Source organism: Danio rerio, chromosome 20 (genome assembly GCF_052040795.2).
Source record: "Danio rerio strain M-AB ecotype USA chromosome 20, GRCz13ab, whole genome shotgun sequence".
NCBI classification, from domain to species: Eukaryota; Metazoa; Chordata; class Actinopteri; order Cypriniformes; family Danionidae; genus Danio; species Danio rerio.
In genome coordinates, this window is record NC_141040.1 from 43,352,610 (window position 1) to 43,377,938 (window position 25,329).

At 36.9% G+C, this 25,329-nt stretch overlaps 1 protein-coding gene across 2 annotated transcripts in view; it reads right to left on the reverse strand.

Annotated features, from left to right (window-relative positions):
• The window catches only part of rcan2 (regulator of calcineurin 2), a gene marked incomplete at its 3' end in the record, with an annotated part of 140,801 nt that overhangs the window by 29,866 nt on the left and 85,606 nt on the right, over nucleotides 1-25,329 (reverse strand). The window contains 1 exon segment of one of the 2 annotated variants that reach the window (NM_214819.3): nucleotides 21,388-21,549. Coding sequence (NP_999984.1) covers nucleotides 21,388-21,474 — 87 coding nt within the window. The 5' untranslated portion in view covers nucleotides 21,475-21,549. 2 annotated transcript variants of the gene reach the window in all.

Below are 25,329 nucleotides of genomic sequence, written 5' to 3' on the forward strand. Positions count from 1 at the left end.
ACTTTTACTCCACTACTTTTCTTCAACCTGCACTCACTTCTTTATTATTTCTTGTCTATGGGGATTCAAAAATTCAGTCCTGTGATTTCAGTCCAATCAAATCAAACTAGAAGGTAAATCGCATCATTATGAACTACCTCAAGACACTGACACCTGTTGTTTAAAACACGGGCAAACTGTTTAAAAGCATTTAAAGTGTCCAAGAAGATGTCCAAAATCTTTACACGCATTGACCCAGAAACTGTTTAGATGCATGTCACTGATGAGAAGATGACGGATGTTTACTGTATGATGACAGAAATGGCCTTAAACACTCAGCAGGCACAAGACGTCAACATGACGTCAGATTGACGTTGTACCCTATTGTCATGGGGATGTTGCATTTTGTTTGGAAATGAAAATCAGGTTGATGTCAGAACTCAACGTCAGGCCGATAAACTAAGCATTGAATTCCACTGTGTTATAAATGTGATTGTTTTTATTGCACATAAGTTATCATTTAGGCAATTTTAATGTAATATAGTTTGGTATATTTACCTTCGACCATAAGCTCTCAATGATATTTGGTTTTTGGCCCTTCATACAAAAAAGTTTTGGCACCCCTAGTCTTAGGTATTCATGTAACATATTGTGAAAAAATGTCCACATAAAGTTTATTAATAGGATTAAGAATCTTAAACCAGCATGCTTACAATTTTTATAATTATATGCTGGCTGCATACTCTTAGATATTACCTCTCAATTAATCTTTATTCATTTTCATTATTTTATTAGTTCGTTATCATTTTCTGTGAAATCTCAGATGTTAAATGTGGAATTTCAATTACAGTTTTAAAGCAGTCTTGTCATAATGAATAACTGAACTTAAATAGAAATGATTTAATAAAAGCTTTATAAAGTAAAAGCACATCATTATGCTATTCTCTTTTAGAGTAGTATCTAACAGGATCGCTGGAATAGAAACACCTTAGACTGATTAGTATTTTCCAAAAACAAAAAGGTCACCAAATGTGCACATTCCTGATTTGATTGTGAGGTATTTAATTGCATTATTTCCAGAGACCTGTTAAAATGGCTAAATTCTCAGTGTTGAGTTTGCTTTCCTTTTTAAGGCATCGCACATAAGCACTTAGAAGCAGGGCCAATGTGTACACCAAAAATAGGTGTTCAACATGAAACCCTCAAATATGCCCTTAAATTTGAGCCAACCGCTGGTGAAACACTTCAACGTGATGACAAACCGTAATCTAAAATGTGAAATTCTTATACCTTAAACGGTAAGGTAGATCTTAAACATTAGGTGAGATGCAAGAGACCCGAATTAATTTTGAGTGTAGACAATGACATATTCCTTCTCATATAAACTATGGATGGAGTTTTGTAGGTTGTAGAAGTTAATGTTGATGACCAGAATGTTTCTGATTTGATCTTCATATTGTGTACTTCTTAAAGGGTATGTTCATTATTGTGGTACATTCTCTTTGCCCTTTTGGTCCATACTAAAAAGAAAACCACTCAGACATACTAACAATGTTGATTGTACAGCTTCTAGTCCTTTTAAGGGTAGCATCTTGTGCAACACATCCTGTTTTTGGCTTGTTTTATTCTGTTTGCTCTGTGTTGCGTTGAAAATGTACCAGAATTTGGATGGCAATGATCGCTTCTACTCAAATGTGCTCAAATACTAAGAGAGCAATCACACTTTAATTAAACTAAACCGGCCAAGTTTGAAAACACCCTGAGTCGTGATTCTCAAACAACATATTGAATCATAAGAACAGTCAAAACCAGCTTCAAAATCCAATACTTTTTCACGCAGCCTATTAAACATTTGTATTTTAACTCTTTCCCTGCCATTGACTTGATGTCTAGCATATGTCCAAAGTAAGTTATGGGACTTCTGGGTGTCCCAGATATGACAAGCAAAGAAAATGAGTGAAAGCAGATCTTCTTTATTTTTTTATTATTATTATTTTTAAAATGTTCTTTATCAGGGCTCACCACTGCAAAATGATCTGTTCGTGTTGATGTAAATGAAGCTATATTTATATACAGTCAAGTCCAAAAATATTCATTCCCCTGGCTAGTTCTGACTTAAAATTACTAAAAGAAAAATTATGTATGTATGTGTGTATGTATTCAGTTGAAATCAGAATTCTAAAACCCCTTTGATGTGTGTGTGTGTGTGTGTATATATATATATATATATATACACGCATACATTTTTTCCCCCAAATTATGTTTACAGAGCAAAGAAATTTTCACAGTATGTCTGTTAATATTATTTCTTCTGGAAAAAATGTGTTTTATTTTGGCTAGATTAAAAGCTAGACTAAACCTTTTTTAACTGTTTAAAAAACATTTTAAGGTCAAAATGATTAGCCCCCCTTTTTTATTGTTTACAGAACAAACCATCATTGTACAATTACTTGCCTAATTACCCTAACCTGCCTAGTTAACCCAATTAACCTAGTTAAGCCTTTAAATGTCACTTTAAGCTGTATAGAAGTGTCTTGATAAATATTTAGTAAAATATTATTCACTGTCATCATGGCAAAGATAAAATAAATCAGATATTAGAAAAATGTTTTAAAATGTGTTGAAAATTTTTTTTTCTCTCCATTAAGCAGAAATTGGGGCAAAAAATAAACGGGGGCTAATAGTGCTGACTAATATATTTGACTATGTATGCATGCATTGCTTGAAAATGCAGCACTTTGAAAAACTTCTTTGATTTATAGAAAATGTTTGAATGGAAAATATTTGGTTAAACCTATTTGCATTTAAATGATGATAAAATTTGTATACCTGAAGGTAGAATAAAATGCTTTTGCATTTAAAAGCAGTGATTCTGTCCTTTATTTTGATATATAATATGGTCAAATTTTCACAGCAGAACTTATTCAGAGTGCTGCCAATGTCTTTCAACATAAAAAAAAATGCAATATAGGAATGAGTTAGGCCCAATCCATATTCTACCCCTATCTAGCCCTTGTAACAGGGATTTTCCAGAACCACGCTCGAAACCAAGGTGTACAAAAATTTCCCAGAAAACACCAGCTACAACGGCAACATGGCTGCATACACAAGTCAGGAGATGCACAAATTAGTATTTTTTTATGGCAGTATTATGAATTTTTACAACAAACAGGCAAATTTTATTACACTTAGGGACATGTTTTAAAAAAACAATAAATAATCCAGATAAATTTTGCTATCTATAATCCATAATAATACCAACACCTGTTTAGTAGTCCCACAACATACTTTCACATCTGTCACTCGATGACACTCGAATCCCCTGTCAGAAAAGTCTAGTGGCTGAGAATGACCTTTTTAAAGTGTTTGCTATAACGTTAATGTGTTTATGAATATGCCCACAGTGTAAATGCAGTTACGATCTTATTGCCACATTGTGAAGTTTATTTATAAAAAAATTTCGAGAGGATCAAGTGCTTATGATTGTTCACAGCTGTTCCAACTTTAGCTAACTACTGATTATCCTATCAGACGATCCTTAACTCACTATAAATAACCAGACTTTTCTCATCTCAATATCTTCGTCTTGAAGAAACCCTCCCACCCAACCCTACTTTCCCTCCTTTCAAACAGGCGTCACGGTGGCCAGCGATTAGCGCTGTTGCCTCACAGCAAGAATGCCCCTGGTTTAATTCCTTTCCAAACCAGATGGCATTTCTGTGTGGAGTTTGCTCGTTCTCCCCGTGGTCGCGTGGGCTTTCCCCGGGTCCTCCGGTTTCCTAGCACAGTTCAAAAACAAGCACTCTAAACAATTAATCCAAATACTTTAGCTAAACTCTGAGTACACCTTTCAATATCTATATCACACACTTAGCTACAACAAGCAAGAGGGGGAGTCATCGAGATCTACCTGAGCTCAAACTCCCCTCTCGCCTTGCAACAGGAGGGAGCCCAGGGCTTGAGGATCTTATAAGCTCAGGGCTCTCTCCCGGGACAGCACGCCAAACTAGCTTTATTATCAATCATCAGCTAAGTGTGAACTCTTGAAATATTATTACGATAACATGATATCGTTGCCTTCGGTGATTTCCTGAAGATAAATACCAAAAAAAAAAAAATAAAACTCGGCAGGAATAACTACAGCAAGTCTCACATGATCGATCTCATATAAAGACCTTGTGATGACGTGTGTGGGTGTTGTAGTGGTCCCATTTCTTAGGGTTACATTTTGAAGCCCTTCACCTTCACACTCTGTTTCAATGGGTAAGGCATAGCGGTTAAACAAATGAATTGGTGCAAGTCCAATTTAATGTAAGTCTTTACAAGCAAAAAAACCCTGAATTCCATTTACGAATGTACTGTATGTTCATATCTGAGACATATATTTGTATATGCTGGTATTCATTTGCTTATAAATTGAGTCCCTGATGCATTGAGTCCTGCTATTAAAGAAGTGCACTTTTAATAAAAAAACATTTATATAAAATTATTAAGTTTATTATCAGTCACTTGCTTAAATTCCTCTCAATACACCAGAATCTAAAGCTGCCACTTTCAGAATGCAGAACAAAAGTGAATGCGTTAGATAAAAAATGTCCAGAGACGGGTGGGAGATGAAAGATTAGTTCTGTTTCTCTCCTGCAGAGACAGATGGATGGCAGAGGCAGGTTTCTTCCACAGCGTCGTCAATTCGCCAAACACCTTGTATCCTGTCACAATCTGTGCGAAACCCCCAGCATATTCCTTCATCTCTGAGCCAGCAGCGAGCGTCCCCAGAGATGACAGCTGTGGATGTGTGGTGTCCAGCATGTGTCAGGACGGAGAGAGGTGTGTATCGCCTCTGACAGCTGGGCTCATTTTGAATGACTCAGCAATGACAGGTGACACCACATGGGCTGCGCTGCATATGTGCTCATTTCCAATACTCCAGCTTTCTGACTCAGCACTTCCCTCAAGTTTTTTACAAGATGCCAAGTGCTAATTTTAGAACAAGCGCTTGATGGTGTGTGAAATGCCGATCAAAGCACATTCGTCTGATCCACTGCACCTTGAAACGAGATCATTTATTACTGTCACAACACAATGGTCAACAGCATATGTTTGTGTTGGATGATATTGGCCCTATCAGGGATTTTAACCGAAGTTTAAGAAGAATCGCGTAGCAAACAGTCTGCAAACATCAAGGTTTAAGTCCTGAAGCAAAGCAAGTGTATGTATAGGGTGCGTATTAAATGTTAGAATTTTAAAAACAAAACATGGCATGGAACATTGGAATTTGATGCAGTGCTTCAGTGTGAGACCAACTGTATATCGTATCTCAACCAGGAAGTGAAGATCATTGATTTTAAAGAAATCAGATCTTAGTTTGAGTTTATAGAAGCATGACAGAAGCGCCTGGATGGGCTTATTCAAAATGAAAATTCCTTGTGCATTAATGGCTATGTTCACACTGCAGGAAAATGTGGCCCGAATCTCATTTGTTTTGCCCACATGTGACTCAGATCTGTTTTTGTTTTGACCGTGTGAATAGCCCAAACCGCATGGAATCTTTTCAATTCAGATCTGTGCCACTTTTATATGTGGTATTAAATTGGATACAATCGGATACTGATGTTTTGTAATCCGACCGTAGTGTGAATGGTTATGTAGGAATTCAAGTGACTTTTACATTATTTTTGATCGACACGCATCATTTATTTTGAATATTGTTTAAAGAACAACTGGCGCTCATTAACCAAACATTAACCATTAGCCTATAACCCAAATAAAGGATTGTTCAGTTAAATTTAAAATACCACCATAGTAAAATTACATTTATATGAAAATAATAAAATACATAGGCATAGCCGCAAGAAATATATATTTTCACTTAAATTAAGTGAAGTTTATTTATGAACAAATTTCGAGAGGATCAAGTGCTTATGATTGTTCACAGCTGTTCCAACTTTAGCTAATGACTGATTATCCTATCAGACGATCCTTAACTCACTATAAATAACCAGACTTTTCTCATCTCAATATCTTCGTCTCGAAGAAACCCCCCCACCCAACCCTCCTTTCCCTCCTTTCAAACGGGCGTCACGGTGGCCAGCGATTAGCGCTGTGGCCTCACAGCAAGAATGCCCCTGGTTTAATTCCTTTCCAAACCAGACGGCATTTCTGTGCGGAGTTTGCTCATTCTCCCCGTGGTCGCGTGGGTTTTCCCCATCAGGTTCCTCCGATTTCCTCCCACAGTTCAAAAACAAGCACTCTAAACAATTAATCCAAAATATTTTAGCTAAACTCTGAGTACACCTGCAACATCCATATCTGACTCTTAGCTACAATAAGCAAGAGGGGGAGTCATCGAGATCTACCTGAGCTCAAACTCCCCTCTCGCCTTGCAAGGGGAGGGAGCCCAGGGCTCGAGGATCTTATAAGCTCAGGGCTCTCTCCCGGGACAGCACGCCAAACTAGCTTTATTATCAAACATCAGCTAAGTGTGAACTCTTGAATACATTAACAAAACCAAATATGAAAGAAAAACTGTGACAATTCTTGTAACAGGTTAATGCTCTTTTTTTGTTTTTGTTAGGGACGAAATTAGTAAAATAGTCTGGATACAACCTATGTTGTTTACAGGGCTTGACATTAACATCCGCCAGCCTGACAAATGCAGTTAGATTTCAGCTGTGGCAGGTTAGAAAGACACTTCCTCTAGCCACTTTGGCTGGTTGAAAATACTTTTTAAATTGTAGTTTTCTTAAAAGCAGGGTTGACAAGAATAGCCTAATATGTGTGCAAATGTGATCTTAGTATTAAGAAGCTGCACGACTGACAAAAGTAATTGTGTTGGTGTTAGCAAAAGAAAACAGATGAATACTAAATGAGAGGATGATTACTCGCAACAGCTGATGTGATGCGTGTGACTGTTTAAAATGCGTGCACTCTCCCGTTTCCTTGTGTGAAGCAATCCTGCCTAGAAACCCAACTGGTGTGATCGGTTCTCTTTCAAATAAACTAGACAAAAAGTTATGCTCACGCACCCACAGACTTGCTGCTTTCAAGAGCTCCAGATTTGTCTTTTTGTAAACAGCATCGGTTGCTTTCGCTTTAACTATTCTTTAAACAGATTATAAATTGGCCTAACCGTGTGCATGTGATCATCCTTTCATAATCACACACTGTTTTTCACCTGCTTTATTTTGCTTAAAGTTATTTTTGTTAATATGGTTTAAATATATTTTTTTCACATTGCTTTAATGGGAGATTTACTCCCCATTTATGTGTAGTTAACTGGTGATCCAGGACCTTTAGCCAGGACAGATTACAGTGCATATTTTTTGATACATGACAATAATTATTTTTTGAATGTCAATTTTTTATATAAAAAAAAAAAATTCTTGTCAAATAAAAACAGCTATATTTGGCTTGTTTTGACACATTTAAAATCTGTGGCTAAGAAATATTTATTTATTTATGTCTGGTGTGGTCAGATATAGACTAATTGCAATACGACATTATGAAACCATGACCCATTTGCTCATGCTCATTGAGCAAGCTCCTATGTGACACACAAAAAGTGAAATAAATGAGGAGTCTTGTGGACTTAACATAAAATCTAAATCAAGTCATTTTAGCATGCTAAAGTCATATTTATGCATATAAAATGTATTTTCCCAACAACAAAATTGTGGCTAGTGAAAATGCAGAGTGGCTATTAATGTTGCAAAACTACTAGCCACAGTGCATGGCTGGTGATCAAAAAAAGTTAATGTCAAGCCCTAGATGTTTATAACAAATTGAAATGAATTAACAGTAGGCTATGTTATCAGACTTTGTAAACAAAATAATTTTCAACACCGATGAACCAGGCGTGAGCCCTGCCTTCACAATTCAATCTCTCGGCTGCTCATTAATCCTTGATGAGTTCACCACAACACAAAATGTGTCATAAATGACAAATAATCATGGTTTTCAATCACAAAAAATACTTATTTTAGGTTTCAAACACTAAAATGTACATTAGAACCAGCAAACAACCATTTACAGTTCATAAAAAACAAAGCGGTTGTCTGTGAAAATGCTAATAATTATATTAAACATAATCTGACAACGGGCTTTATTCACTTCATACACTGTACACATTTTTGTGCGTAGTTGTCCTTTTGCGCATGCGGGTCAGTTTAAGACCATGATCTATTCACACTGGAAATCTGGTATTGGCCCCATTTATAACAACAATGTGAACAGTTCATTCATTAATTTTCTTGTCGGCTTAGTCCCTTTATTAATCACCACAGCTTACCACCAACTTATCCAGCAAGTTTTTACACAGCGGATGCTCTTCCAGCCACAACCCATCTCTGGGAAACATCCACACACACATTCATACACACACTCATACACTACGGTCAATTTAGCCTTCCCAATTCAACTGTACCGCACGTCTTTGGACTGTGGGGGAAACCGGAGCACCCGGAGGAAACCCACGCGAAGGCAGGGAGGACATGCAAACTCCACACAGAAACGCCAACTGAGCCGAACTTCGAACCAGCGACCTTCTTGCTGTGAGGCGACAGCACTACCTACTGCGCCACTGCCACGCCATGTGAACAGTTATGCAAACAAATCTGATCTGAGAATAAAATCTGATTTGAGTACGAATGTAGCCAATTAGCCTCCCCTGCTTTAGGGAGGCAGTTAGAATTTTCCCAAATTTTGATGAAATAGAATACATAAAAATGAGAAACTGCCTTTTTAGAAAGCTGAATTTCTTCTCTTTTTTTTTCAAAACGTACAGTACAGTGAAACAATGTACAAGCAGCTTTATTTCTCCAAGTATCCTTCAATATAATGCTCAGCCGAGCTAGAAACTTAATATTTTAAATAGATGGAGTTTATTGTGTCTAAACTATTGTTGCTATGGATAGTGCTGTTTCTTTTTTAAGAGCCTTCAGTGGACATTTCAAGGGAAAGTATTTGTTGTGAAAATAAATGACATTCCTTTACAAATATGGAGACCATGAAGGAAGGAGGATGTAGGGTTATGTGCAGTGGAGTATTTTGCCTCTGGCTTTGTACTTTATCTAATGAAAAAAAAAATCAGTGGAAAGATCTGTTTAATCAAAAGAGTCAAAAGATTGCATGTGGTATTATAGTCCTTATTTTTCAAGTCATAAATTAGCAATAGTGTCCCTGGGTTGCTAGGGTATAACTATTTGTTTATAGCACACTTCTGTTTGGTTACTAAGTGAATTCTAGTGTTTTATTGGTGGTTGCTTATTGGCTTAGTCAAAAAGAGTTAATCTATGATATACTTATTTTTTTTAGTCATAAAGTTCCTATATTGTTCCAAAGTTTACATGTTTCTACTATACGGTATGTATTATTAATTGCTAAATGAAAAGAGTTAAGTATTAAAGATACGTTTTGTTGTGTGTTTAAGATGTACTTTTTAACATATGTGCTTATTGTCTTGATCTAAATAAGTCATTGATTTTATTATAATGCGTTTTCAAACTCAAGGATTCTACAGTGTTCCAGGGTTGTCAGGGTATTGCTATATTACATGATGTGATTGCTGTGGGGTTTTTAGGGTGTTATGGGTGGTTGTTTAGTCAATTGGTGAATTGCTTAATCAAACGATTAATTTATGATAGTCTATTCTACTGTACGTAAAATTAATGCGTTATTAGAGGTATTCATGTCCATATCACTAATAGTGAACGTTAATACTCATGGTTAAGGGGTAATAACCATATGTATAATAAGCAATAGTAGTTTGTTACCTCAAAGTATATTTGTTCTAGCAAAGCCATAATGTACAACATCCGGCTCACATTCTTCGAAGTATGTTTAGAAAAAAAACCCCAAATGAAAACACAGAGCTTATGAATATTTTAGGACTTGAGTATATAAGGCTTAATATACATATACAAGAAAAATGAACATTTTAAATAGATAGATGTAAATAGTTTAAGTATTTTGGGGGTTTATTGCCATGGGTAACAACATAGTGCTGTGTTTCGTTTAAACAGCCTTCAGTGGACATTTCAAAGCAAAGTATTTGTAGTGGAAATAAATGACATTCCTTTACAAATATGGAAACAGGATGTAGGGTTATGTGCAGTGGAATATTTTGCCACTGGCTTTTCTAAAAATATGTCTTTATCTAATCGTAAAAGGAATGTGTGAAATATATTTAGCTTTTCAGCCTAAAAATTGGGCCTTTTTCATTTTACAGTAGATTAATCACACATATTTTGTTCCAACATTTACCATTTGGGTACTTTGTTGGTATTGTAAAGTTGACTACTCATAAAAGAAGCAGAGAGAATGATGCATGTTCTCCTGAATATAATGGAAAGAATTGCTGCGCATTCATTTAATCCTTGGCACAGACCTGAAATCTGTCTCCTTTACCCACACTATAATCTTCTATTTTAATCTCAGAAGAGCCTATAAAATAAAGCATTATCAAATCAACAGATCTGCTCTTCATTTACAACCACCTTGAAACACATCGTTTAAAAAGTACAACAGCAGTTGGCTTTAAATGCCTTCATTTAAAGTTGAGGAAATGAACATTAAGACCATCTGTTACTTGCTGGTATAAATGTCAGGAAAATCAGACATAATGTTGTTTGACAAAATCAAGAAGGCTGTGAAGCTTTGACTATACAGTATATAAAATCATTTCAAAAACAGTTCATCTATATCAGGGGTCTCAAACTCAATTTACCTGGGGGCCGCAGGAGGCAAAGTCTGGGTGAGGCTGGGCCGCATAAGGGATTTCACAAAAAAAAGTCCTCAAATGTCATTATTAACAGTTTTAATTATTTCTTCTGAACATGAAGTTTCCTGAACATTAATAGAACATTGAGTGAAGATTATGAACAGTTCTTCTGAACATGGCATCTTTTGCCTACTTCTTGCTGCCAGAGACTTGACAGCGCTTCTTCTCACAAATCTGAACCACATTTGGCTTTAGAGCGGAAGCAGTTGAGACCCTCAGTATGGCTTGAAGATGATCATTATTAAGTCTAGACCTGTACTTTGACTTATTGACGTTCAAGGTGGAGAATAACTTCTCACACAAATATGTGCTCCCAAAAAGGCACATGGTCCGCTTCAGGGGCGCAACTACACATTTACTGAGAGGTATGCGGGTTCAAATTTTGTGTGATCCCTCTTATTTTGGCAAACTAATAATTAAATTAATTAATTAATAATAAATTAAGACAAATTTTTTAGATTAACCTTATAACTTTTGACATTATGTATGATTTGACAGTTTATTTTGATAAAAATAAAAACAAATCTTAACAGTTACATCTACATGAACACTTTAGGCTGTGTGACTGCATGTTATTGTGTTAAATGATTTTGAATTAAACAATAACAATGTTATATTTGTATAAAATGCAAAATAATGTTTTTTAACAAAACATATTTATTTATTTTTATTATTTAAAACTTTTAATAAGGATAATTTTAAAAATAGTTTTGGCACAATGGCGCCCCCCCATGTGTGGCGCCCCTATGCGCCGCATATACTGCATACCTCCTTTTTGCGCCACTGGTCTGCTTGAACCCCACTCCAGTCACATCAGTCTGTGCCAGTCTGTATCTACCTATAATATATATAAGATGCAGGCTGTAGCTAGGTAGGTGGCAGGCTGCAGATAGGTAGCTAAGTGGCAGGCAGGGGCGGGAACAGCTTACCTTTGTTCTGGCCGGCGCGAGTTCCCTCCTAACACTTCCCGCCCGTCACAGCGTCTAACAAAGGGGCGGGGTGCGTGGTGACGTCACCGGCATCCCCGCCCCTTTGTTTACACGGCGGGCGGGGAATGCCAGTGACCGCTGTGTACGGATAGAATCAGCGGAGCGGGGAGCGCTCTTTCTCCCCGCTCCGCTGATTCTGTCAGTGTACAGCGGTCGGCGCGGGCCACAAAATATTGCACCGAGGGCCGCAAATGGCCCGCGGGCCGCGAGTTTGAGACCCCTGATCTATATAAATATAGATATGCCATTATCAAAGTACACCACGAGATCTGCAAGATTCAGCAAGATAGCTGAAGGGATCATATTTATTTTTTAGAAGTTTTTAATTTATTTATACAGCTGACACTGGTTTAGAGCTGTCACTGGGACGGTACCCTGAAAAAGTATTCTTTTGTAGTTAAAGGGTACATGTTAGTGCTTACTATGGACGGTACCGTCTTACGGATGAGACGTTAAACCTAGGTCCTGACTCTCCCATGGCACTTCTCGTAAAAGAGTAAGGTTTGTAACCTGAGTGCACTGGGCCGTTGTCCTGTGGCTGCCGTCGCATTATTCAAGTGGATGCTGCACACTGGTGGTGGTGTGGAGAAACCTCCCTCATGATTGTGAAGGGCTTTGGGTGTATGGCCATACACAATAAATATGCTATATAAATACACATCACATTACATTACATTAGTATGGTTACCTTAAAGTCATATATTAGTACCTGCAGGGGCTCATATTGTAACTTAAAGCTTAGTACTGTACCTCAAACAGGGGTGTCCAATCAAAGTCCTGGAGGGGCGGTGTTCTGCAAAGTTTAGCTCCAACGCCAATTAGACACACCTGATCCAGCTTATCAAGCTTTTTCTTTGTATACTAGAAACTTACTGGCAGGTGTGTTAAAGCAAGTTGGTGCTAAACTCTGTAGGCCACCATTTTTCAATTCAAGTTTATTTGTATAGCGCTATTTACAATAATTATTATTTTAAAGCAGCCTTAAAATAGGTGCAAATTATTGCATTACAATCAAATTAAAAAAAGTTGAGGTTATTAGTAACTAATAAAGTTAACTAATTAACTAACTAATAGCTTTTATCAGTTAAGGTTATTATATGTAAACATAGTTAACCTGCAGTTATATAGCATAAATGTCCAGGTGTACATGTTCAATGAAGTGTATTTGTATATTAAGTGTGTATGTTGTCCTCAGTTCTTGATATTTGGCAGTTTTGTGCACCCCTAACCTAAAAGAAGTACAAAAACGTACCTTTATTGGGTAGCACCTCTGAGACAGATTTTGCATTGTTATCTTGAGAGTCTATAGTGCATTTTCATATTTCATATATTACATTTGCCTTTAATTACATTACATTATCTTATGCTTACTCAAAGCCAATCATTTTTGGAATAATTAGCCCAAATGGAACATTGTCATTATTCACTCACCCTCATGTTGTTTTGTATATGTTGTAAATGTTGGACACGACAGAGTGGCTTAATAATGACAGAATTGGCAGAATAGTTCTCATGCCCAGAATGTGTCTATGAAATTTCACCTTAAAGTACTTAATATTTATTCCATCCTGTTCATGCCCTGTTAAATGTAAATGAGCTGCTACTCATCACCCACCCCTTCCAGAAGAGGAAGCCTTGTGTCTCATTTACAGCAAACAGTAAACAAATCATCTGCATTACTTTTGAAACCTTTTAAACTTAAACTCCTGATATTCAGGACACAAACAGAAGCATGCACACATGCACAGTATTAAATAAAGTTCTCTGTTGCATTAACTCGCAGATATACAAGTTTAAGTCAATTATGCAGAAAAGGCAATCTTACATTGTAAAACATGTTAGGTTTCACACAATACCTTTGTGTTGTTCTGAAAAAAAGCAAAAGAATTGTGTTGATTTAGCTTATTTTACATAAATAGTTTGAAAAAGCAGCTAAAAGTGTATATAAATTTGAAAGGGGTGGTCCACAGTGTATTTTTAAGGCTTGGTTGTCTTTATAAGATGCAAATCAATGTGTGCTTATGCTTCATTTGTAAATAATCAAGTTATTTTTTCATATATCTTTCATTATATACAGCTCTGCTAATATGAAAATGCCATATTTCCTATAGTTCCTCTGAAAATGAAGAGTACTCAGCTGACCCTCATGCCTGCTCTCTAAAGTAAAATCTGACAAGTGTCTTTCACATATATTCAGAATAAGCATGTGCAAGTAATATGAAACGTTCACATATCTTTTAAGAGTTCGTTATTTGAGATGTAGAACGCAGGGAAAGCGGCTGCATAGAGAGACTCTGCACACACCGGTAAAGATTGTATGTGTTTACAGGGGTTTGACTGATGAATATGTATTTGTAGCTAAAATGTTAACTGTGCCAAACAGCATTTCTAATTGTTTACATTCTTGTTTACGTCCTCGCTACAACATACTGTTAAGGCATTGAACTTTGAGCATATTACATTCAGAGATGTTGTTTATGTTCACACAGCTACATTATATATCAGCTAAAGTTTAAAATATGACATCGTAGTGGACCACCCCTTTAATGAAATTGCTTTTGTATCAGTGTATTAGACCCCTCAATTAGAGTCTCTTGTACATGGTAACATGATGTGAATATTTTATTAAGCCAAGATAAAAATTACCAAGTATGTCAGAGAAACATTTTTACCTAACCTTCTCTGGAACACGTCCGTTTTAGATGAGAGTGGAGCATTAAAAAACAATGAAAGTAAATTATTTTAAAAAGAGAGGGAAAATCAGGTTAACTCTTTATTTTGATGGTCTATTTGAGCATTAGTAGACTGTCTGCTTAATATCTGTTGATATGCTCCTTCAATAGACATTTACCTGACTATAAGAATCTATGCATTCTCTGCACTAAGTATATGTCAACTTACACTAACCCTAACCCCAATTGAACTGTCTACTTATAATCTAATGAGAATTAGTTGCCAAGTAGATGCAATGTTACTTCAATTTAACAAACAAACCATCAAAATGAAGAGTGTTGTCTAAAATCAGTTGTTTTGGAAGCAGCCATGTTAGTTTCTACACTGAAAAAAAGTGATTCAGACATGATTCCTTAGATTTACTCTTTTTTTTTTTTTTAAGTGGTTGTAAACTATTTATTTGGGCTGAATTTAAACAAACAAATTAAGTTAAAAATTTCAAAATTGAATTTGTTTAAATTCAACACATACATTGCTTGCAACAATTTTGCAGACATGATTTTTGTTCAGTGTAAACAGCCTGTGGTGACGTCAGGGCTGTATGATCTCAACCCACTAAAGCATGAAATTACTGCGCAATGACACACTCGGTTACAGCTTTTTTGCACGACAGATAAAAACTCCATCAAGAATAAGAGAGATGCTAAAAATAACACCCATTAGCCCAGTGACACCTCACTCCTGCCAAGCCAAAGCGAAGTGTGTATAAACCGCGTCAGATGACAATACTAAAATGTAAACAGCAGATATGGCCGGAGACTCCATTAGAAAGGAATGATCGGCCTTCGCATGAAGAAAAAACAAAACAGAAGGTGCTATGCTTTTCCACTCTTTTTGAGGACGGTTGGTAGGCACGCAGGCATTTAAGCAATTACAGCTGTTCTTCGGCCAAGCAGTGTGTTTACTGTTCATGATGTGCCTTGAAAACTTTCTTAATAGGGGGTGGAAGAAGGGGAAAACGCAAACTGAGCCTAACCCTAACATTAATCCTGAAATGAATGTCAAATTTAACAGTCCCCTGCTTTTAATCAAGACCAGATCCTCTCCTTGCTGGGAGATGAATTAGCCTCCAATGGGGGAGGAGAAAAAGGTGAATTTTTCTCTGCATGGGGAGACACTATTCATCTTAAACAGATCCAGGCCAGATCCTCTTGAGCTCTTATATTTTCTGTTCCACTTTGACCTCGGTTAAATATAACTCCTTTTAATGTATGACTATAAAACACACAATGCTGCTTTTAGGACTGCAAGCCTAGAGGAATACCAGGATCTAGTGCAAAACGCTAATGTAAACATACAGGTATCATACAATCTGATTGGCTGGCTTTGTGTAATGTTCAGAAGTCAGAAAGTCATGTTTATATACAGTACTTATATAAACAAAGCCCAGATTTAGATGAACATAACTCTTTTTTCTGGTGTCTTACCTGGGTCTGTATAGTTTGTACATGTTCATTTTCGGGACCCAATCTGTATGTTACATAGATTTACAATATTACATAGATTGTTGCAGTTGTTACTGTACTAAAATGATTAAAAAACAGCACCTAAAGATAAAAGTGGCCGTACATGCAATGACTAAATACTAAAGTTACTTTTTAAAGAAAAAAAAGTAAAAAAAAAAAAAAAAAAAGCTCCCTGTATCTGTGGTTACACGCAGTAAACAGCGGGGAGTTTGGTGAACTGATGACCTTCACGGCCAATCACAGTCTTTTTTGTTGAGCACGTGAACACAATGGCAAATCAACGGTGTTTAAGAACGTGCTCAACAGCGCTCAAATGTTTGCGGGAAATGAATGTTTTTTTCAATTTTGGTATCGAATTCCAGTGTTGTGACAACCCTAATATGAGATTTGACGCCAGTACGTAATAACCGGTGATGATCTAATGAACCAATACTGAATTGTCCACGTCTGCATCGTGGGGCATCGAAGGAATGTCAGTTGTGTCAGTTAATTTTGACACTCTTATGCAGGTCACACACCAGAACTCCGCTCGGCAACGCGCCGCGTAGCGCCAAGCAGCGACATGCATTATAGAATTCTAAACATAAGTTACTATCAAGGTACACACATCGGCGCTGCAAGTCGGTGGCGCCCAGCCATGACTTAGGACGCAGTTCATATTTCAGCCGCACCACAGGGCGCCATCTGATTAGTTTCATGTTAAATATCGTGCGAAGGTGTGTGATACTTTAAACTGTCATGTGCGCGCTGTGTCACGGCACCGAGCGGCACTTCTGCTGTGCGACCTGCTTTACTTTGAAACCTGTTGTTATATCTATGCATTCTCAGTCCCAAAAAATGCAGTTGTTGTGTAAATCAACAGTCAAAAATCACGTAAGTCTTTTGGCTATTCCATTCAACAGCATTAATCTGGTTATATGCAGCATGATGTAATCTAATTGAGTTTTCGACTTTCTCTGGAAGTGGTTAAAAGTGGACTATTTACACCTGTATTTGGCATCCTGCACTTTTGATCACACTAAAGACTTTCCATCTTATTACCAGTTGTATACCGGCCTTTATAATGACTTTGTATGAAGCAAGGCTCATTGAGTAAAGTTTTCAAAAACTCTTAACAGTCAGGTAAAGGAAATAGTTACTTACAATGTAAGCTGAGAAGAGGGAAAGAGCTGATCTAATATTTGGATGACTATTTGGTGAACTGGTTTGACAGGAAATGAAGTTGTGCTGCAGTGCCTGAGATGTTCTTGCTGTTATTAAAGGAAACAGGTCATCTCTGTGGCACCCAGAGAAAATAAAAGTGACCTCCTGACTTGCAGTGTTCCCAGCGAGGAACAAATAAATGTGGAAAGCCCTGAAGACCTGCTGCTCTTCCTGCTATTACTCAGCATTATGGTCCATGCTGAAACTCGGCCAGTCACAGCCGAGGCAGTGTGAAAGATGTGACGACAAACTCATGAGGCAGGAAGAGACAGACACAGGGGTTCAGAAACTCTGCATGATCTTATAATGGTGAGTAAGAGGGGTCCATATGGAAAATATGAAGAGGAATTATATGAGATTGGAAAATGTTAGCATATCTTTTTAATGAAATTTCTTGAAAAAAAGTTTTCTGAAGAAATAATATAGATTTGTGGGATGTGCAATGCTCTACATATTTAATCTTAAATTAGATGTGGATTGGACACAAGGTTTAGGAGAATGTCAAAATTGACCAAGGACTTATGTGTGAGGAAAAAATAATATTTGCCAAGAAAAAGGAAACAAAACGGCCACCAATACAAATGTTTTGCATAAAAATTCATTATGATTTTCATATTTAATGTGTCTTGGTCAAGGCAGAGAGGCTGAATGAAAATGCTTATTCACTGCAGTAGGTAGAAAAACAGAACTGTAAAGGAAGTCAACGAGTATTTACATCTTTTCAAAGAGCTGTTCAAATGTTTTGTATTTGCTAACACCAAATGCTGGACACATACCATCTGCTATTCATTGTTGCTTAGCAAAATACACAGTTTGAGTGTTTGGTTTTATGCAGTATTACTTGTTAGCAATTGTAGAGTTTTTGTGAAGGACTTGGTAAAATCAAATGGATGTGATGTTTATCTTATATTCTATGACACATGAAACAAATACTTATACTTTTAGCCGACAGCTAGCTCTCTGCAACTCTCACATGGTCCCCCACTAAAGTTAAGCAGGGCTGCGCCCGATCAATACCTGGATGGGATTCCACATAGGAAAGCTAGGTTGCTGCTTGAAGTGGTGTTAGTGGGACCAGTCCTAACGCCTCAGTATAGCGAAGGGGACTCTATACTGCTCAGTGTGCGCCGTCTTTTGGATGAGACATTAAACAGAAGTCCTGATTCTCTGTGGTCATTAAAAATCCCAGAATATTATAATTGATTTCATCACTCTGTCTTCTCTTCAACAGGCCCCCCCCCAAAAAAGTAGTCACATCACAGATGTTTTCACACTGCATGACTATCTGGTGTAGCATTCCGTTGGTTCTGTGTTTACATTGCAAGATAGATCGGAGACAAGGGGTTTCACTAGGGCTGGGAAATATTGCAAAAAAAAAAAAAAAAAAAATCATGTTTCAAATCTTTTGATATTGATGATTGTTGAATATTTTTAAACAATACCATTAAGAATATTAGGATTTATTTATTAACCACTTTTTTGTTTACTAGCATTACTAAGGCAAATAGTTTTAATAGTCAAAAACAAAACATATTTCAACAAAATATCTGATCTCTTTATAATAAAGCAAACAAGTGTTAAAGAGACTCTTAAACTTGATAAATAATATGTTATAAAGTGTGTGTTATGGTAAAGGTAGATCAACATCTGTAAGATGTCAATAATGATGAGACAGTAAACCTCAAACTCTGTCAACAAAACAAATCATGATAATCAAATCTGAGCTTTCAAGTAAAGAAACCAGCCATCATTATTCAGACACATACTGAACTTTCCAAATTGTGAAGTTGAATGACTACATAACCCCTATGCTAAAAACTCATTCAGATGGGGAGCTAATGGCTGGGATGCACAAAAAAAGAAACCAAAAAGCCACTCTGCCAACATCTTTTTTTTTTTTTCATTTTCGCATGTGTTGTTATTCTGGCCTGAAGTAACAAGCTCAAGTGCATGGTTTACTAGGTGACTAGTAACTAGGTGACAATCAGCATTTTCTCAGAGGAAGATAAATGAACAAACCATTGCTGCAGTTTTGATGCAAGTGTATGGAGAAAAGTAAAAAGCACTGCAGTGTTTCTGTGCGCTGTGTTTGTCTGAAGTAATTAGTCTGCCGTCAGTACTGAAATTTATATATTCCATACAAAGTGTGAAGCAGATTGGTTAGTTCTACTAGTTCATGAATTGCGGTGCGCTTGTGGCATTCGGAAAACTATATGTTTTCAACTACGTGCAGCTAGAAAATACGCATTGTGCAAGTTGCACGCCTCCATTGGAAATGACAAACTTATACCCCAAGCTTATTAGCATTGCTTCCAAAGCACGCTCAGCAGCCACATTTTAATAAAACTGTAGCGCTTTATAGTGCAACTACATACTGAATTTTTTTTTTTTATAGATATTGACAATGGTGTTTTGTCAATAAATACCGATAACTATTTTATCGGCCAACCCTAGGTTTCACATTGCATGACTTTACAATAGGAAGAATCGATGACAACCTAGTCTCAAACCACAAACTAGGTCTCACAACCAAACACACGTGAGAAGTGGCATGGAAACAACGCAATGTCACATAGTATATCTTTTGTTATTAACTACATAATGAGAAAGAAGCCTTTACTGGGGTGGAAAATGTACTTATTTTGCTCACCTGGGTTTTGAAGGTGAAACTTTTTTTTTTTTTTCCCGACCTTCGAAACTTTCACCTAAAGGCCACCGCTGTCATTAATAGTACATTGTTAGCATGCTAAACATGGTCCATTTACATTTCAGAATCATTCATTTTCTTGCCGGCTTAATCCCTTTAATAATCTGGGGTCGCCACAGCGAAATGAACCGCCAACTTATCCAGCATGATTTTTTTTACGCAGCGGATGCCCTTCCAGCTGCAACCCATCCCTGGGAAACATCCACACACTCATTCGCATACACTCATACACTATGGACAAGTTAGCCTACCTAATTCACCTGTACTGCATGTCTTTGGACTGTGGGGGAAACCGGAGCACCCGGAGGAAACCCACGCGAATGCAGGAAAAACATGCAAACTCCACACAGAAACGCCAACTGAGCGGCCGCTCAACCCAGCGACCTTCTTGCTGTGAGACGACAGCACTACCTACTGCGCCACTGCATCGCCTTTTCAGAATCAAATCCAATTAAATATTCCTGCTCTAACTAACATTTGATTTTACTCTGAAAAGCAACAGTTGAGCTTTTCTTTGCTACCACTTTTATGATGTAAAGAAAAATCCAATCTACTTTTGGAGACATAACTATTGGAAGCACTCAGGTCATCTTAAAAAAAAAAAGAAGCAGCTCATTCCTAACATTCCTTCCATGTGTGACTAAGATGTGCTACCTTTAAAAATATCAGGACAAATAAACCGATGGCTCTATCAGATCTGATCTAGTTTGATGAACTCCAATATTGACCAAATTACCAAATACAGAATAATGAAGTTCAATTAGACAGGTTGCACTCATTCCAAAGTGTGCAATGAAGCATTATAAGCACTCATCTAAATTAAACATAAGGTAGGTATCAATAATGACCTTGTAGGGTCTGACCGAGTGTGATGTGAAAGATAAGCAGGGGTCACAGTCTTCAGAGATTGATGGCCAGTCAAGCAAGCGCGTGAAGCACCGAGATGAAGTGTATTTGATAATGAATGGTGTGTGGTGTGAATGAACAGAGCTGAGGCAAACCTCCACACACACACAGACAATCAAAATACCCAGCAGCTAACATCAGTAGAGGTGCATTAACAAGCACAATCACTTGAAAGACAAGAACAAATGCTTTAATTTCAAATTAAAAGTCTTTCAGTAGAAATAAAAATGATATACGAGGCTGCTGTAAGTGCTCTTTTTATGTATGTACTGTAGATACCCACAATGAGACACTCCAGTCTGTTACTTTATGTACAAACAAACATTATCTAAACCAGTGTTTCCCAACCCTATTCCTGAAGGCACACCAACATTCCACATTTTCAATCTCTTCCTAATTAGACACATGAATCAACTCATTAGAACATTAGAAAAGACTCCAATTAAATGGTTTAGATAAAGGGGGACGTCAGAATTATGTACTGTTGGTGTGTCTTCAGAAACAGGGTTGGGAAACACTGGTCTAGACATCTTAACCCTATTCATTTGTCAATGTGTTAGTATTAAAACCACTACAATAACCCATAGCTGTATATACGTAAAGCAAGCATGAAAGTCAGAACCCTACCTTGACCTCTCGACTGGTGAACACCTCCACGTCCACCGCACAGGCGATGAGAGTGGAGATATTACAGTCCAGGCTCCTGGAGGGCATGCTGGGCTTGCTCAGGGTAAAGGATGTGTGAGGAGCGTGTCTGTACGCACACGCGAGGCTGAGTCTGAGTGTTTGGATGTGCTGCTTTCCTGCTGTAACTCTCAGACTGTGAGCGTGTGTGTGTGTGTGTGTGTTCAGAGCCTCCGCCCCTTCTCTCTCACTCTATGCACTGACATCACTGCCTCTTTTTATGAATGCTTGCTTGCACTTGCCTGAGCTAATTTTTTATCATTATTATTAGTCATACGCTAAGTCTTTTCTATCTTGCTTGGTCTGTTGTAGCTTTTCTGGGGTCTAAAACTGTTATTTGTTGCTAACGTGTGGAATAGATCATAATTTATTTTCTTCCTCGTTGCTTCAAACTGTCAATTTATTTTTTGACACTCTGATAACATGAAGAAAGGCAGGAGAGTGACTCAGCACTGCAGATTTATGGGCATGAAAAAGAGAACCAGAAAAGCAAGATGAGAGAGAGAGAGATGAGGTTTTGTGTATCCCGGCAAGGCGGATATATTATTAATGTCTCAGTCAATTACGTGACATAACTTGGCATGCAACAAAAAGGCATTCATAGGGCAGTCTTCTAATTTAGCATGTTATTTTTGTTTCTAAAGCCTGACGTCACTCTGAATTGTTTTTTATTTGCGAGTATAACAGTATTATATTACAATCTACTTGTGTTTAGTCATGCATTACTAAGCATGTTGTTCATATCTCTGTACTATGCACATTTGTTTTGTTAATATGTCATTAAGTCTGCTGAGATTTTCCAATATATAAAACTATTACACAATATATATATTGTAATTTTATCCCCAATTTCTGTTTAACGGAGAGATTTTTTCAACACATTTCTAAACATAATAGTTATAATAGCTCATTTCTAATAACTGATTTATTTTATCTTTGCCATGATTTAAAGGCTTAACTAGGTTAATTAGGTTAACTAGGCAGGTAAGGGTAATTAGGCAAGTTATTGTATAACGATGGTTTGTTCTGTAGACAGTCGAAAAAAAATAGTTTAAAGTGGCTAATAATAATCTTAAAATGGTGCTTAAAGAATTATTAACTGCTTTTATTCTAGCCGAAATAAAACAAATAAGACTTTCTCCAGAAGAGAAAATATTATCAGGCATACTGTGAGAATTTCCTTGCACTGTTAAACATCATTTGGGAAATATTTAAAAGGGAACGAAATTCAAAAGGGCGCTAATATTTCTGACTTCAACTGTATATGTTTATATATATATTTTACATAATTTATTACATTAAATGACAATTGTATTGCCATTGTGTGGTAAATTCAGCCCAATCTAATGTGAAACGTAAGTATTTTGGCAGTTTAGTGGCTAATTTGAGTTCAGTCGTACAAAAATGTACGATTTTAAAAAGGAGGCGCGGCACCCAACCCTGCACCTAAACTAAATCACCATTGGGTGATGAGCAAATTGTAGTAAATTACATGAATTAGATCATACGAACTCATACAAAATAGCCACTCAATCAAAAAGTTATGAATTTCCATAAGATTGCATTGGGTAAATTATGATATATAATAAACAGTGAATACTTTTACAATCATATATGTTTTAGATGTTATAGATTTCTGACACTGAATAATAATAATAATAATAATAAAGAAATTAATAATAGTTTAACATAATGAATGATTGTTACAGATTTTTTTTTTATCTCATAAATCCGACTTTTTGTTCTTTCAATTGTGAGTCAATTATTTACTTTGTTCACACTTTATTTTAAGCCTCGGCTGGTTCAGTTGGCGTTTCTGTCTGGAGTTTGCATGTTCCTCCGGATGTTCCGGTTTCCCCAAGTCCAAAGACATGTGGTACAGGTGAATTGGGTAGGCTAAAATTGTCCGTAGTGTATGAGTGTGAATGAGTGTGTGTGGATGTTTCCCAGAAATGGGTTGCAGCTGGAAGGGCATCCGCTGCGTAAAAATGTGCTGGATAAGTTGGCGGTTCATACCGCTGTAGCGACCCTGGATTGACAAAGGGACTAAGCCGAAAAGAAAATGAATGAATAAATAAACACTTTATTTTAAGGTACAATTTTTATTATTAACAAATCATTGCTAACTGACTTTTAGTTAAAAAAAAAGGTAGTGGTTAGGTTTGGGTATTGATATGTAGAAAAAGATCATGTAGAATGTGAATTTTATAAATACAAATAAACAGCTAAGGGCGGCGCGGTGGCACAGTGGGTAGTGCTGTCACCTCACAACAAAGTCGCTGGTTAATTTTTTATTTGACTTAATATAAAAAATTGTAATAAACTATTTTATGTTTGAATATATTTTAAATTAAATATTATTGAATATTATTAATGTGATTCAAAGCTGAATTTTCAACAATTACACCACAGGATATTTCAGAAATCATTCTAATATTCTGATTTGGTGCTCAAGGAATATTTATTATTATTATTAATATTATTATTAATGTTATTATTATTATTGGCGGCACAGTGGTTAGCACCGTCACCTCATAGCAAGAAGGTCACTGGTTCGAGTCCTGGCTGGGTTAGTTTTCATTTCTGTGTGGAGTTGGCATGTTCTCCACGTGTTGGCGTGGGTTTCCTCCGAGTCCAGGCTGTGTATACATATAAAAGCAGGGTGTGCGCAGAGTCCTGAAGTAATAAAAGGTGATAAATCAGAAGAACAAAAGACCTTTAAAAAGTATTAACAGGTCTTAAATTGATTGGTTTAATTTTTGATTGTACAATGTATAAAATAATCTGTGAATATTGGTGCTGTGTTATTTATAAAATCGATAAAATCCTTCTAGATTTGACGTTCATGCTGCTTTATCATTTAGTTTTATAGTGCCCCTGCTGGATTAGCATTTTTATTCAGTATTTGAATAATGTTTTAGATTAAGATTAGTTTGTTATAATCAGTATTTAGTAAATATAATGTAAATTCAAATGTTGCCTGTGTTACCAGTTGGAACCTAAAGTGGTGACGAGGTTTTGAAATGTTTGGAAAAACTCTTAAGAAAGATCTTAAAAGCTATTGAATTTTACTGTGTGATTCCTGTATATGGCCTGAAAGGTGATCTAAACAAAACTTAGCTTATAAAGTAGCAAATCAGTTGGTTGTCATATCTATACTACAAATATTGCACCCGACCACTCATAATCTGGATTATATGCATATAAAACAAGGTCAGAATAGGAAAACCAGTTTGAATTGGAACAAATCCGATACGGAGCATTTGAGACGGGAAAGGTCAGTGGCCATCCTAAATGAAGCATGCTAAAAGACTCCAGACAGTCGAGTCATCACATTGTCTGCACCAGATCGTGTTTGCTTTTCCAGCACTCCACAATGAACCTGTGCGAGTATGTTCCCTTGTACGTTCTCGGTTTTATCAGAGCAGGTCAATAAATGAACAGCTTAAACGGCTGTGGCACCAGGGCAACCTTGAGAGGGGAACTGGCCTCACTACATAACACCTGCTTCAGAAAAGCCCAGATGGAAACTGCTAATCTGAGTGGGCTTGACTATAATGGATGGACATGAGGCTTCTGGTATAAACGCCAATTGGGCTGCCTGATAGCGACTGTGCAAATGGCAGGAGGGTCCTTGAGGATGACAAGGCTAGAACAGAGTAATACATTGTGAGATGCCATGAGACTTTTTTAATTAAGCGGAGAGGACAGACACGACAATGCCATCAGTAACACGTACACACAGACACACTGCTGGATGGAGTAGACGCTGCGGGAAAATGCACTGCAAGAAAGTTTACACTGCAAAAAATGCTTTTCTTACTTAGAATTCTGCCTTTTCTCATCCAAATATATATACAAATTCTTAAATAAATAAAAAATTCT